The sequence below is a fragment of the Anthonomus grandis genome, chromosome 5, assembly GCF_022605725.1.
Source record: "Anthonomus grandis grandis chromosome 5, icAntGran1.3, whole genome shotgun sequence".
NCBI lineage: Eukaryota > Metazoa > Arthropoda > Insecta > Coleoptera > Curculionidae > Anthonomus > Anthonomus grandis.
The window spans coordinates 24,272,550-24,289,049 of NC_065550.1; the positions used below are offsets into that span (position 1 = coordinate 24,272,550).

At 30.7% G+C, this 16,500-nt stretch overlaps 2 protein-coding genes across 12 annotated transcripts in view; one reads left to right on the forward strand and one right to left on the reverse strand.

Moving 5' to 3' along the window:
• Positions 1-4,453, forward strand: part of LOC126736620 (uncharacterized) — a 46,052-nt gene extending 41,599 nt beyond the window's left edge. For 5 of the 6 annotated variants that reach the window (XM_050441057.1, XM_050441058.1, XM_050441060.1 and 2 more), the window contains 4 exons: positions 378-557; positions 616-732; positions 898-1,104; positions 1,418-4,453. In XM_050441057.1, the coding sequence (XP_050297014.1) occupies positions 378-557; positions 616-732; positions 898-1,104; positions 1,418-1,627 (714 nt within the window). In that variant the 3' untranslated portion in view covers positions 1,628-4,453. The remainder of the gene's footprint in view (positions 1-377; positions 558-615; positions 733-897; positions 1,105-1,417) is intronic. The other variant, XR_007660709.1, reaches the window with a different exon arrangement.
• A 158-nt stretch (positions 4,454-4,611) lies between these two features.
• Positions 4,612-16,500, reverse strand: part of LOC126736621 (protein unc-13 homolog 4B) — a 36,511-nt gene continuing 24,622 nt past the window's right edge. For all 6 annotated transcript variants that reach the window (XM_050441062.1, XM_050441064.1, XM_050441065.1 and 3 more), the window contains 15 exons: positions 16,079-16,422; positions 13,398-13,605; positions 13,164-13,343; positions 11,547-11,873; positions 11,184-11,488; positions 10,276-10,561; positions 10,065-10,220; positions 9,937-10,011; positions 9,114-9,437; positions 8,849-9,058; positions 6,116-6,277; positions 5,913-6,054; positions 5,726-5,849; positions 4,893-5,086; positions 4,612-4,836 (listed from right to left, as the gene is read on the reverse strand). In XM_050441062.1, coding sequence (XP_050297019.1) covers positions 4,745-4,836; positions 4,893-5,086; positions 5,726-5,849; positions 5,913-6,054; positions 6,116-6,277; positions 8,849-9,058; positions 9,114-9,437; positions 9,937-10,011; positions 10,065-10,220; positions 10,276-10,561; positions 11,184-11,488; positions 11,547-11,873; positions 13,164-13,343; positions 13,398-13,605; positions 16,079-16,422 — 3,129 coding nt within the window. In that variant the 3' untranslated portion in view covers positions 4,612-4,744. The remainder of the gene's footprint in view (positions 4,837-4,892; positions 5,087-5,725; positions 5,850-5,912; positions 6,055-6,115; positions 6,278-8,848; positions 9,059-9,113; positions 9,438-9,936; positions 10,012-10,064; positions 10,221-10,275; positions 10,562-11,183; positions 11,489-11,546; positions 11,874-13,163; positions 13,344-13,397; positions 13,606-16,078; positions 16,423-16,500) is intronic.

The window sequence follows — 16,500 nt, forward strand, 5'->3', positions numbered from 1 at the left end:
TTAAAGTTCAACCAATTTTACTATGAAACCTCCTTCCCTAGTTAAGTTCGCGCATTTGACCTTTCTCTGAAATATACACATATTTTTACTACAGTTCGGTCTTAAAAATAGGGGGTTTGAAATTTAACAAATCACGTATACCTCAAGGTTAGGTGGTTTTTTACGATATTTCAAAATAATTAAAAAAACAAACGGTTTTAACTTGAAAGTGGTTAGACTCATGCCTTGACGCTTTGTCCACGATAATTATTTTTAAATGTCTTGGTTATCCCCAATTATAGATTAACATGGGTCATCCTGTAAGTACCTTTTTGAAAATTCTTTTTTTTAAGTTTTTTTACTGTTTTATACAACATACAATATATATAATATTTTAGGCTAAAGAACAAAATCCTCCTTCAACTGATTCGGCAATGATCCAAGAGAATAATAACGAGGATCGACCGAGACAGAGAGGTAAAAGAGACCAAAAAAGACAGAAAACAATGTCTCTGCCACACAATAATAATAACGATGAATTCGTAAGACCGAAACTGCTTAGAAGACCTAGAGCACAAGTACGACGGGTATTTACATTTATATAATATAGCAAAATTCATATTTGCGGTTTTTTAGGTTCCCGAACTTTCAGATGAAGATGAAGATCAACCCTTACAGGTCTATAAACATAAAATGGTTAATCAGTGCCAACAGCCTTGCTCATCTAAACAGGCAGATATGAAGGATTTGGAGGTAATTGTTGAAATTACTTGGTAGATAGACTATATACTAGAATCTAAAGATTGGCAACATTTCTGATTTTCCCTTTAAGATCTTTAAAAATTATACATTTTTTAAAAATGTCCATTTGAAGATTGTTTAATTGAGCCTTTTTCGACGATTGGTATTTTTTTTCAGATTTTGACCGAACAATGCCTAAAACGCAAGTCAACAAGCAAGAAAGCTCATGACGCTTCACCTATTGCTTCTCCGACTGGTCCATCGCCGCATAAAGTAAGAATTTTGAACTTTAGCATCTGCCAACGTTCCCAAGAAGAACTAAATGTTGTGGGTTTTCACGAATTTGAGGAGACTCAACCGTTGCCGTCTGGAAATGACGATCAAGTAAGAAAATTCAGGAACTAATATTGTTTATTATAAAATGTGTCAAATTTTTAAAGTAAACTATTTGGCATCATCATTAATTTAACCATAGGTAATATTAATAATCCTTCTTGCCTGTTTCAAACAACCCAGGGGTTTTCTTTTTTTCTTATAATATTAAAACTTCTATATATAGGACTTGAATATGTTCTCTGTAGGACATTATCCTTGGACAAACATTGCTGAAACATTTTGCTTTCATGAGAATTTGAAATTCCAAAATTTAGAGATCAGAGCAAAATCTCCCGTACTAAACGAATTTATTTTTCGTTAGAATGTCGTCGAAATGGCCCTATCTGAAATCGCAGAGACACCAAACCGATCAAGTACCGACAGTGGTTTCATACCATCGTGCGACGAAGATTTCTTGGAACAGTTTGATCATTTCCAGCAAATTAATGAAATGAATGTACAGTCGACTCCTGTCAAGCAACGAAAACAAATCAGGATAAAAGTCGTAAAAATGAATACAAATAGTCAGTAAGTTAACAAATATTTGGGCAACTGCTTAATTTAGAAGCAAAGCTAGTAATTAATAATTTTATTATAGTATTAGGATAATAGAATTTAATTTTATGTTGTTTTAAGTATAATAATTGAGCGTCATTTTTGAAAATAAAATTTAATTTTTAAATGGTATTAGGCATAAGTTTCTGGTAGCGTTAGGGTAATATTGCATACATTTGCTTAATAAAAATGATATAGATTTAAGCAACATCTTGTAAACGAAATAAGTGTAAATATATTTTATTTTTACAAAGGATCAAACCTATTTTGGTAGAAAATGTGCAAAATTAACCAAAAAGTAAATCATAGTTTAGAAGTCACTTTTGTCCATCTAAACTGTCCGTTCTGTGATGTCGTTTATTCAAAGTTACTATAGAGAAAACAACAAATAAAATTATATTATCAGTAGGTGTAGACGTTAAGTGTTTTCATGATATCTATAAAGAAGCTTAAAGTTTTTCTTATGTTAGAAAAGTTTCCGGAATAGTTTCAATTAAAACTAAAAAGGTTTTCAGCAAATGTTTACAGGGTTTTCATAATTTTTATTTTTAAATGGCGGGAATTTATGTTATTGCCTTTAATAAAACTATTCCTAAACATCTCCTATTTTTGTATAGTGTATATACTTCATACTTTCAAAAAGAAAATGTACATACACTTAAATTTTTTAAATTATACTGGTAAAATATACTTATACCGAATTTGTTAATAACAATTTTGTCTTTATTTTCTATTGTCTAAACTTTACATGATTAAAGAATTTTTTATGATTTATTATTTAAAATTGAATATTTTTTTCATTTTTATATATACATCATCTATAACAAAGTTGTTATTAATATATTAGCTTAAGTTAGAACTTAAAAGTAGTATTTATAGTCGTTGCCTAAAGCATTTAGAATTATTAGCAAGGAACATGATTCTAAAAGCATTAGTATTTTTCCCATTTGCATAAAAGTAATAATTTATAATTTCTATCTGGATCTCGTCACAATTATATAATCATGAAGTTACCAGTCTTTTAGAAGATTCGTTCTTTAATTTTAACAAAACTAAACATTATCTGATTTTATTTTGACTTCAGAAGAAATTCAAAGATTAAGGGAGACTTAAGGGTTTTCTTTGACTTTTTTTAATTTTCGACAATTTCCATAACTGGATTGTGGTTGTGTGACGTTATAATAGAAATCCTAAAATATTACTCTTATCTCAACGACTATAATTAGATCATTTAACAGTAAAATAAGATTAAAACGGTTGGTTTTTTAGATTATACATGTGTTTAAAATAGTCTTCCTTGCAATATTTTACAGGTTATGCGTTGATTATACCAAACTCAGCTTTTTTATTTTTTTTATATACTATTCTGCTTTTAGTATTATTTTTTATACAGTAGTTTTTTTAAATTGTGTGTTTGGAAAACCACTTAATAAATAATGGGATTTTGAGGTTACATCTCGGGTTTGAACCACATGCTGACAAGGGAAATTTGAAGGACTCAAAGCTGCTAAGTGCTATAAAAAGCAATATCTGTACATTTATGATTATTAAACATTTATTATTTACTAATACCGCATGGAACTTTAGTAATTTTGTTGTTTTCTTATACAAAACTTCTCTAAAGGTATAACAGGGGAAAGATAAAATTACAAGGCTCTTGTTAACTTTATTATTACCTTTGTTTTTTTATTCCTTATATCAAAATAACTGTCCCTAGAGAAAGAGAGGACCTGATTTAAATTAGAATCCAAAAATTTGTATATTAATTAAATTTACGATTGTGGCCAAAAATAGGATAAAAAGTTATATAAAACTCGTTTATTACGCGAAATATCAAAGATTTATTTTAAAAAATAATTAAAATTAATAGCAAATGCTTCAACAAAAATATGGAAATTATAACGTTACATTTCATAGCACAGCATTTGACGCACGCACGCGCTGATAATCGCTGCTCATAGACGATTCATTATCCACGATGAGAAAAATCGCTAGAAATATTCTGTCAACCGTTTTCAAATATTTTAAATAATCATGGATCTTTATTTGAAATATTTAACCTTACAATTTAAATTAAAGCGAAAGAACACAAAATAAATTTTCACAAATTCACCTCAATTAGTTTTATTCTACTTTTCTCCGCTATGTAGCAAATAACTTCACTGCTTTGTTTCTCGTAACTAAAACAAATGCCTAATTGCAGCTGGATTTAACTAATCTATTTGAACGCGTTTACTATATAAACTGAACTATTCAGTGGTAAACTACTTGAAGTTTCCTAACTTTTGGCCAGAACAAAAGCTTATATTTTTAATGAATACCTAGATAAATGTATAATCTTATATTTATAGCATATGATTTTACTATTAAGTCTCCATACTTTTGGCCACCACTATATATATTTTTTAAGACAATTCTGTCACTCTTGGGAACTAGAAAATATTCCTCAAAAAATAAATTTAGGTGATTTAGTAGATTTTAAAATTATTTGTAGCGGAAATATTTTAGAAAATTAATTTTCCAGTAGCTTATTAAAAATGGGCGGTGTTCTGGTAATGTTTATTGATTGAGACATATATAGCGATTCCAATTTCTGCCTTGAAAATTAAAAAGAATTATTTATGCACCATCCTGTAGCTTCCCTATACACCTTTAAGTGTTTTTCCAATCATTATTTTAAAACAATTCCTGCATGATTTTTTTTTCTTATCATTTTTAATTTACTCTTCATTTTAATGTTTAGGAAGAAAATGTAATGCTTATCTTTAATTAGTCTTAAATATATTCAGTTCATATAGCTTAAGCATTTATTTCTATGAATCAGATATATTATACTTCAGTCAGGTATTATATTCTAAGCTTTATAAGCTATAGAAAGTTTTCCATTATTATTAGTTTGGCAAAAATGTAAAATAATAAACCATTCCGATACATTTTTTGTTTTAGCAAAATAAAACAATATAAGAATAAATATTTATTATTAAGTACAAAAATAAACACAAATAACATGTACAATTAAACATTTAATAAGGCATAACGAAAATATTTTATTCTATCGTTTAAACAGTCTGGTAAGTACATGTAGGAATCTATGCTATGCGGACACTTTCTGCTTAAATTTCTTGAGGAATTCTTTGGCTTGTTTGTCACCCTGTCTAGTTTCCAGTCCTTTAATGGCATCTGTATCTAAAGCAATAATATTAGTAGCAACATTAAAAACTAGAATAAATCAAATAATTTACCTAAAGATTTTGGCCTTCCCAGCAACTTTTTCACTTGGGGCAATTCACTTAAAGGATCGTCAGTACTGGGAATATCTTTAAATCTAATATACGCCTCTCCAATATATTGATTATTGTAACCTAACATATCCTTGTCTTTTATACTGAATAGTATTAGGCCATTTTCCAATTCTCTTTGTTCTGGCGTTAAATTTCTGTAATGCAAGAAAAAAACGTAAAAAAATGTGTCGTGTATTTTTAAAATATCTGTGGTTTAAGTTATAGGCAAAAAACTATTGGAAAACTAATTTTGTTGTACATTTCTTTAGTCTTTTTGCTATGGATGGGTACAAAATATCGAAGCACGAAGATCGCTTCGTGCTTTTTTTGGTTATATTACTATATATAGATAAAGGTTTATCTATATTTTCGCAACTTAAAGAAGTCTCAACTATCAGATATTTTTAGATCTAATTCTAAAATAAAATTTGGATTAACAGACCAAATTTAGTCAAGTCATGTCTTCTATATTACTTTTAATATTAAATCTTTATATGTATGAAACGTCAATATTTCAAAACCTGCTTATATTATATATACATGTTAAAAAAAAGATGATGGTCCGAAACGTCCGAAAATTATAAAATAAGTCAGTTCGTTAGCTTTTTCCCAGTTCGGTGCTTTAAAAAAGTAATATCCATGTGTAAAAATTAAAAAAAAATCGTTTTTTTAGCATTAAACTTTGCCCTAATGGGAATTAGTAAAACTTTAGCATTCGATTATACAACATTTTTGTCTTAAAAATTTAATTAGAAATGCATCATAAACCGTCATGAATAATACATATGACTTACATCGTGAATGTTTCATCATAAAGAGGAAAAAGAGTTTTATTGTGCGTCTTCGTTTTGGGCTTTTCAACTCCGTTAAATTTGTGTTCTGGCAAGAGATGTATCCGGACGAACGAATCACTGGTACCTAAAAGATTGCAAAAAAAACATAAACGAGTCATTTTTAATATTTATTTTGAGAACTTCTTACCGCCAGAATCCATAGAAGCCAGATCCCTAGCGTTTATCACCTCAATTATCAAGGAGTCGCCTTGAAACTTACACCTAAATGATATTTCGCCATAAGGCGACTCGCGAAGCTCGTCATATTTGTCAGCAAGTTCTAGATTAACCTGGTTAGAAAAAAACAAAAGGATTTATAAGAGAAAAAGTCCCTGATTTATTTCCACTTACTTCGTGGATGAGATCAGCAGTTTCCAGTCCGTGTATTGTTAATATTTTTTCAGTTCGCATAAGGGCATCACAATTGTCACAGTCTGAGGGGGCGCTGTAGGCTCCCACCATTGTTTTTAGTGTTTTTTTGAGGTTGGCGAAGAATGAAGGAGGTCGTCGATTCTATAACACAAGATGTGTCATTTTTTTAATGATATACGGGGCGCCTCTAAAAGGTTTTTAAAACACTTTACCAGATATAGAGAGTGGCTCAAAATAAGTCGATGTCATTCAACTTGTCTTAGGTCAAAAGTTGACGGTAGCCGAGCTGCAAGGCGTTAAATAACAGATCTTTTCGTAATATGGAAAGCAAGTACCGGAGAGGCTTGAGGGTATTTTTTTTATGAAAATCTTAATTTTTTACAGCTTATAACTCTGGTTGTAAATATTTATTGAAAATTATGTGAACTCTTTCACCCCATAAAAAAAGTTGCACAGATTTAAGTCTGTGCTGTTAGGAGGTCAAACTTCGGGCTTTATAAACTTACAAAAAAATGTTCATGCACTAGATACAATGCAAAAAGACGCAGCAGTCTTTTTACACAAATTATTTAAAATTTTATTTCTAAAACATTTCGGCACTAATTTATGCCATCTAGGGACTAAAATAAAAATAATATTTTTAAATAGTTCAGAAAAAAACAAATGGTCTATCTATGTCTCAGTTAAAATGTATACTAAATTTATTTTAGGATTGAAATCTCTTTATAACACTTTTTGTTAAAAACTGATGCGTTTTTCGGATGCGATACAAAAAAGAAAAAAATTATCTTAAAATATGGCTTCGAAGATGAGACAAATTAATTCCCAAAGGTTGGATATGTAGCAACAAAGTTTTAAATAAATTATGCAAAAAGCTTTAAGATATACGTTCTTTTATTGTTGATGGTTAGGAGCTTATTTATACCTCAGCCAATATTATCAATAACATCGAAGGGATAGAATGTAATCTGACCAGGGATGTTGATATTGAAGCAATTTCTTGAATTTCTCTCAAGTACAACCTCCTCCAGAAAGCCAATATCATAATACGTAGGAAGAGAATCCACCAATTTTAATAAAAATCAGTGGAATTCCTAAAATTTCTTCCAAACCTCGGAGTGTGCCGAAAGTGGAAATATATAAGAGATTGCCGGGAAGTAGAGCGGTTCTTAACACGTTGCCTGCCATGTGTGTATATATTATACGCAGCGTGTGTCACTGGCGCCATGTGTATAAAATATATACATAGTTCTATTGATAACTGCAGGTCGCGTGTATACGATTTATGCACACATTACGTGTATTTCTTATGGGTTCTCTATTTGTCCGGCGTAGGACTAACATATAATGTGATTGGCCTGAAAATATTTTTCTATTTTTAGAAAATATAGCTGTTTTAAATTTTGCATTGCAAAAAAGTGCCCAATAATGCGGGTCTAAGTTGGATAGGATTTTCTTTGTTATTTAGTAAGAAAATACCCCATTTTAGGTTAGGAAATGTAACATAAAGTAAATTGGAAAATGTTTTATTAAAAAAAAATAGAAGGTGATAACTAAAAATTACTTCTAAACTAATGGAAAAATACACCAAATATTTAAAACATTGTGGAAAAAATGGCATAATTGATAAAAATATGGAAAACCCCTTTATTACTTTAATTTGGCTTTATGAATTACAAAAAAAACATTCAACACATATTGGTGGTTTAGCTGGACAGGCATATGTATAAATTTTAGCGGTTGTGTATAGTATTTACACACACGGCGCAGATTGATAAAAAATAATACTGCGCCGCGTGTATACATATTATACATGCTTCTAAACAAGGTCAAATACAAAAAAAGTGTCTCTTGCTACTATATTTGGATCTAAAATCTACTTATTAGAAAACAAAATTAATAAAACACTCCCGGCGCACCTGACCCAAATTCTGATATACGTCCGGCAGCCAACGTGTTAATTGTTAAAATCAGGTTTATAAATAATGACCTATTAAAATCAGGCCAAATTTGAGATTTTTGGGTCAATACACTACAAAAGGATTTTATTTAATAAGGCGTTATTTTGATTATTTAATCCACTTTTGCCAGACAGATCTTAAATTGTTTCCAAAAAAATTAACTTTGAAAATTTCTTGAAGAAAAAAATTTAAAGGGTGTCTCAAACAAAAATCGAGCAATTTTTAAGGAAGACCTTTTGATCTTTTCTTAAAGGCACAAAATTAGCCTGGACATTATTTTTTCTTGTACATTCAGATTAATATCCAAAAACGTTTTCATTTTTAGTCTCTGTGGAAAGCTTGAAAACTAAACGAAAGAAAAAGGTATAAAACAAAAAATGAAGATAATTAAATTCTGTACAATTTACCTTTCTGGAGTTAAGCTGTACAACTAATACGGACGAAGATAGGGTGCCAAAGTCATCAAAATAATGAATTTTTTAGTTTTTTTTTTGTAACTTTAGACTTAATCGAAAATATTTTTTTCGTTATTTATTTTTTTTAATTTTAACTTTGGCGCCCTGTAACTTTGTCCTCATTGGTTGTATATCTTTGCATCCAAAAGATAACTTGCAGAGAATTTACTTATAATAATTTTTTGTTGAATTAATTTTTTTCTAGACGACAGATCGATTGTACTATTCAAAAAAATCAAAGACGTTATAGGTGAATAATAAAATTGCAGTTTCTCCTGTTCTTATAACTTGCTTACCTCAATACTGTTTTGAATAATCTCATTCAAAATTTTACTAAGCATTTCCCAAATAAGTTCCAAAGTCCTATTAAAATTCTCTTCATTTAACTGACTGTTTAATGTAGCCAAGTTCTGATCTACATATAACATTAACCGGTCGATACTGTTACTATCTTGATCAAACAATTCAGCACCTTCAATCAACAATCGCTTCATTGATGGAGTCATCTGAAATACGAATTTTAATAAATAAATATATATTTTTTAATAATAAACTAGTTACTTTTTCAACAACGGTTTGTAACAGCTCAACAATTTCATTCCTGACGGTATCAACCGCGTTTGAAATAACGATTTTCAAAGTGTCACGACACCTTTGGGCATCAATGGGGCTTTTTAATTCGAGTATTTGTTTCAGAACCTTTTCCATACCCAAGTCATTGGTAAACGGTTCCAAAGTCTCTCTTACGTAGTCTATGTTGTTTATGGCTAAGCACCACTCGTTGGTTACTTCGAATCTTGTTTCGTACACGTTTTCTACCACCCCCATACCGTCCACTTTTTGAGACATTTTTTGGGCGTAGAATATGCAACAGCGACAGATGTCCTGAAATCAGAAAAGTATATAAAATATACAGTAAAATAATTGGTGTAGGTAATTAAATAAATAAAAGGATGTCCGAAAACGTTATTAAAAGTGGCACTCACGAATACAGGTTTCTGTTTACTGGCTTCATCAGGACGAGTATGGACATATTAATAGGACACACACTAAACAAGCATAACCTATTTATTTTACCTTCAAAACCGGAGCTATTAAAGCTGATTAGATAAACTGGTTGTTCACTCCTGTTAATGATCGTTATACATTTTTTTCCAAAGGAAAAGATACCCTTGATATTCTGAACAGAAGAACAGAACAAAAAAGAGGTCGAGAATAGTATTTTATAACATTTTGTACGCGTACCTAAATCCACCGACTGATTGTATTTATAAGAGTTTTTGATAACTCCTCTTTTTTGCCATTTGTCGTTATAATAAATTTAATACAATATCAAAAATTCTTAAAAATAATGAATTAGTTTTAACCGTAAATGAGTACTTACATCAATAATTTTAGCAATAAACGAGTAACAACTTTCGACATCAGGCCAGTTTAATTGTTGCCAAAACGTGTTGACCTAAAAATAGAGTAATAACAACCAAGTTTACAATTATCCCTAAATAAACTAACTTGATAAAATATCGTCAAAGTATCAACGGCAGAAGAACTATATTTTACTGAACTGTCAATGGGTACGAGCTGGTCCAGTTCAACAGCTTTTTCTATCCTCTGAAGTGCTTTATATACTGCAATATCCAACCACTGAGCCACCCCTTCATGGAACCACTAAAAACAATGAAATTAAATAAACTTTTTCGAACTAAAGCTTTAAATAATTTACTTTATGGAAGTTTTTAATGTAAAACCCATTAAAATCTAAAGGACAAATGCCTTCGCCTAATTTGACGAACCTCTGGATGGCCAAGTAAAGTTCAAACAGAGAAGTTCCTTCAGCTAGCGGGTCTACAGTGGGGTCGGAGTTTGTAGGGCCATTTCCGAAATTGTATCCGGAATAATTTAGAGTTTTTAAGTTTTTGCAAATTATTCGGACGTCCGGCTCGCAAATGCCCGAGATTTGCGCTTGGAAAAAGTTATAGAGGCATTTGGCGTATTGGAAGTTCATATGCCTAAAAAAATTATAAATCTTATATGAGTATGTAAGTCACAACATATACAGATTGTTTCATTGTGGTTATGGAAAAATGTAGTAGTTTTATTCCAAGAAGTCCAGAAATTGATATTTGCAATATATTTTTATGGCATTATATTTATGTAAAAAGTTATAACTTAAAGTATTCAATTCAACTAAATCAACTTTTTAAATTAAGCAGCTCATTATTATATAGCAGTTATTTTGCTATACATTCAATTCCAAAACATGTACAACAATAAAAATATCAATATTGTATAACAATACCCTAAATAGTCAAATCCAATGTTCTAAAATCTTACCAAAAAATATTCGACAAATCTTAAAAACAATGTCTGAGAAACTACTTGGCAAAAATAAAACTTTATCGAATAACAACCAACATAAATAAACAATTTGAATATCATATTAGATTTAAGTATAAAATATGCGGGAATTGAACACCTGCATAACAAAGAATTTGAAAAGAGTGAAAAAGTATGCGAAGAGAGTAGATTTATCAAAACCATTGGAAAGTTTTTTGGAAAATAAAATTTGAATTGATAATAAGCATATAATTACAACAATATATCTGGTTCAGCGTGTATTATGACACTTACTCTATAAACAACTTATCATAGAACTCAATCGCCTTTTGCAGATCACTACGTATCAACTGGATCATCTGCAATAAATTTTGTAGCTTCGATAAAGCAGTTCCCCCTGTATCTTTGTTATTTTCAATGATATAAGTTAACCAATCATCTGCCCCTTTCGACACCGCATCTTTGAGAACTTGTTGTATGTCCCAGTACGGACCTTCATCCTGGAACTTTATCCAAGGATATAAAATTCTAGGAAACAAATCAATATCCCTGGGTTCCAAACTGGAAATATAGTTAAGGATTTTGAGAACTTCTAGTACCTAAAAAAAAAGTAATTAAAATGTGCATATGCTAAATGAGGCAAGTTAACCCACTTACCTGCTTCATAACATTTTTTTCGTTAACGGTTTTCTTTCGAATCTTTTTTATAACGCTGAAGCATGACGGCAGAAGCTTTTTCGTCGCTTCCCAGAATAGCTTCATATCGTCTTCTGGTATAACCTCAGTTTGCAATGGTTTCATGAGTTTATCCAGTAATTTCGAGAATAAATTAAAGCTTAAAGGGTGCGATTGATGCACTCCCGCATATACTGAATACGAACATAGTGCCACTTGAGTTTGCGTTAGACCGGACTGAGCTACATGTTGAGTCAGTAATTGTTCACCTGCTGGACTAAAGTTTCCACACCACCAATAAGGTGCCACCTAAAAGAATTGAGATTCAAATAAAGTATTTGATATGTATATTATACAGTGCTTTCATTTCAAAACAAATCACCCTTAATAACTTCTTTAAAAAAAAACAGGCCCCCTGACATTAATTGACGTCTTCTTTTTAAGAAGTTATTAAGGGTGGTTCGTTTTGAAATTAAAGCACTGTATACAGTGCATAGTGCATATCCATTATAGTGGAGAGAACGTGGGATTATATGAAGTTTACTATAACGTTTATTAAATTTGGCTCTAAAAAGAATTAAATATTGATAGTATTTTGATGTTTGCGATTATGTTATATGTGGCGATACTAACTATAATTATTTAAATCTATTACATGGTTTAACAAAATTTAATAATCAGTTTTTAGATTGATTGTTCAGTAATTTAAATAATGTTAATTAAGTCAAGTCATATATATAATTTTGGTCTTATATTAAAGGGATATTTTTTTCAGTGAAGTAAGTACCAATCTTAACTTTAAATGATTTTAATTTCAGCTTAAATGTTAAAAGTTTTATATCCCAGACACCTGACGAGATTTTTGAGATAACATAAACTCGTGATCTGGGTATACTGTTTCATTTCAAATTAAACTTTAATAACAACATTGATACAATTCTGAATAAAAGCCATCAGATGTTGGGTTTTATATTAAAAACTCGTACAGACCTAAATTATGCCTCTATTGTTTTTTCATCGTTGTAAATTAGCAAAATTTAGAATATTCAGCGAAAATTCTCGCGATTTCTCCCTCAACTATAACAGTCTGATATTAGAAATGAGGACCGCTATTAAGTCAACTATGAGATTTTAATGAGGGAATTTTCTATTATTACATTAAAGCCATTAAAGCAATTCGCTGACATGCTCGTTCTTTTTAAATTATTCAATGGTTCTGATCCTTGCCCTGAACTTCTTTATTCCATAAATCCTAATACAGTATAATACGTACAGAATTAGAAATAATTTAGTTTACCGACAAACTATAATCACAAATATATTTCTTGGCCCTATAGTGTATATGATATGTACAATTTTAAGAATACTAATATTGATCGATTTGGCATGACATTATAATTTTTTAAGGGAGTTTTAGGAAGATAATCTTTTATTTCTTACATTTTGATAATTGTTTCATTTTTCTTGCTAATAATATTTGAATTGATATACTATGTAAGTTGTTTGCCACTAATATTATAAATTACGTGTTTATAATGTAATAAGCATTTCCATAAAAATAAAGAACTAAATAAATATTAAAAAGTATATAAAACATACTTTGGATAACTCTAATTCGTGCAGCAAAACTATCCTTCTCATGTGCCGATGTTCCTGCATGGCCACTTGATTATTTTTCCCTGAACTAAAGCAGATACGTACTTTGAGTACCCCTTGTCTGGTGGTCTTATTCTTTTTATCTAAAGTGTACCACATGGTCATACCAGAAGCAGGAATAGTCTACAAAATTCTGTTTATTTTAGGGCATTGGGTAAACAAACTAAAAAAACTTACACTCAAAGGAATCTTAGCGCTTCCAATAAACTCATTCTCGTGTTGGCCAGTGGTCGCGGTCACAGCTATTTCTTTGATCAGTTTTCGCATTCCTTTCACTCCCTTGACGTCTAATATTTTGCCAAATTTTTCTTTCACCGTTTCGGCAGCATCGAAGTCCCACACTTCCAGGCAAAGGGTGTCGTTGATGTTATTATCAACGATTGGTCTGAATCAAAAGATAAAATTTGAACTTCATATACAACATTTACACTTTAAAGGTAAATAATAATCAATGAGTCAATTCTTCTTTAAGTTTAATATGTAATATCTAATGTTATACCTGCAATACCTAACTACTCTAGGTGCATCAATTCATTAATGGGGTATGTTGATTTTGAAACCTAATAAATATTTTAATTTTTCTTTAAATTTCCTTAACATGTTTTTATTTCTCCTAGCAAGCTGTTATATAGTTTAAATAGAATTACGTTTCGAGATTTATATTTAATTTGTATGCTATATTAAAGAATCTAATAACATTCTGCATTCTTTGTGTTAACACAAGGTATTTGTATTTGGACATAAGTTGTATATTGGTCTTACGTTTCTGAAATGTATATTCCAGTAAATGTAAGACTGTAAAAATGTTTCCAAAACCCTAATACTGCAATTTACATAAAAGATCCTTGACACAAAGCCCTACTGAGATTACAAAAAAATCCCAGAAACTTCAACTGTATTAATGCACTCTTTAAATTCATACTAAAATCTATGTAATTTATCTAAGCAGAAGACATGGATATATTGCGTTGAAAACAATGCTGGTAAGTTAACAAATTATACCATTCTTTATCAAATGCATAGTCGATCCATCCAGAAAACAATAATTTTGAAAATGTGAGCGTAGGATTACAGGCCTACACACATGGAATAAATTTTATAATAAATAAATAGGGACATTTTTGAAAAAACTGGATCTTGCTTAGACACATCGGTTGGTACTTTTACTTGCCTTATTTTTTCAATAAAAAAAAACAGGATTTGTCATGTATGTGGTCAATATAGATTTTTATTTTAAATGCGACACCCTGTATATTACTCGATTTTTGGAATCTTCAGAATATTCATAAATAGACATATTTCGTATAAAAAGACATATTTCGTATAAAGTCCTATACCAATTTTCAACTGTTTCAGATATATTAGTGTTTATATAAGTGTATTCCGATTTATTGGAAAGATGAACATTAAAAATAAAGAAAATTATTTGGTTACATAAATTCTTTACAGCACACTCAAAAACTAATGAGTAAAACTGTTTATCTCTTAATTAAATAAAAAAATCATTAATGTCAATGTAGGAGATGTTCAATATACTCGCCGCGAACATCCGGACAACATCCTAATCTTAAATAGAAATTTCTTCTAACGTTACTCAACATCTCAGGCCTTACGGAACTAATGGCAACGGTTATTCGTCTTTTTAAGTGAGCTAAGTCGAGGGGTTTAGTTTTGTAGAAAATATTTTTGACGCATCCCTATAAAAAGAATTCTAATGATGTCAGATCAGGGGATCTTCTGGCCATTACATCGGTCCTCGTCTCCCTATCCACGGATTTGAAAATATTCGGTTGACGTACTGCCGGACATTAATTTGGTAATGGGATGGTGCTCATCACCATCGATGAGCAATGGACCTATGATATGATCTCCAACAATTCCTGCCCAAATATTGACGTTTTCAGGGTTGTGAGTAAGTTATTCTCTCATCCAGTGAGGATTTTCTTCCTCCTTACTGGATGAGGCTTTTCTCCTCATCCAGTGAGGAGACCAATAGCGGCAATTTTATCGATTAATTACGTCTAACTTTGATTGGATCTCATTGTTATCTAATGTTCACCATCATTTGTTCACAAAAATCCGTTCTATCAAAATCGTTTTCTGAGCTCCTGAGTTGGTATCAATTTATAGTTGTTCGAATAATCGATGAATGGCTAACACCAAACATTTGCTCTGCTTTTCGGCCAGAAGTATGTGGATTTTCCTCTTGTTTGGTATTATCACTTATTGCATTAGTAGCTTTTTTAATATGCCTTACGTGTCCAAGCTCCCGAAACTGTTTTTCTATTTTAGTAATCGTCCCTTGAGATAGAGGAGGAAAATTGGGAAATTTTTCATGGAATAAGCGAGCAACTTGCATTTGTGTCCGTGTGTATCTCCATAACCAATCAATTGTAGAATTATTATTTTGTACGCTTTTGTTAAATTATTCCCATTCTTCGGATAAGTAGTTAACGAAATTCTAACGACTATGACACTGATAGCAATAGTTCTGACAGACAATAATTTGTCAAAGACAATTTAATTTTTTAAAATCTCATATCAGTAAGAAGGTATGTTGAAATAGTTTATGTTTATTTTCCCATTATCAAAACTGAAATGGAAAATTCAGTGTGTTGTAACAAACTTTTGAAAAAATCGGAAAATACTTAATATCTCCGAAAATTTTTTTTTTTAAATTTAAAATGCATTTTTCAAAAATGCATTACGTGCTTAAAGATTGATTTATCTTAATCTATTTTTAACTGCTTATACCCAGGATGATCAGACATTGTACTAATTTAGTTTATGAAAAACTCTTCAGTTCTTGTGGAGGTGATTTTAACAGTCTTAATATAAAAAATACCAAGTATACTTACAAAGCAAAATGTTCTTCCCATACCGGATTCAACGTCATAGTTTTCACCGACGTATTATATCGATGGCTCGTATTTGAAGCCAGGTATAGCGTCACAAAGGGGTCACTCGACCCATTAGAGTCTTTCGGTCTCAGTTCTTTGGCTTTGATCACTTCGACGTTAATTAACAGTTCCGGATCGTCTTTTTTCTCGGCGAGCTCCAACAGTTCTCGATGTTTAGGACTTGAAATTTTGAAAGCTTCTTGCGCGTAGGAGAATAAGGCAGTTTGACCCACTTCGAAGTTGACATCGCATCCTACGTTGTGTAGGATAACGTATAGGATTTCTGAGTAAAGTTCGTCAATCTGAAAAAGCATGAATTATTTGTTACAAGGTTTAGATGTTAATTTTAAGTGTGTTGTAACACGACTAAAGTGTGCCAT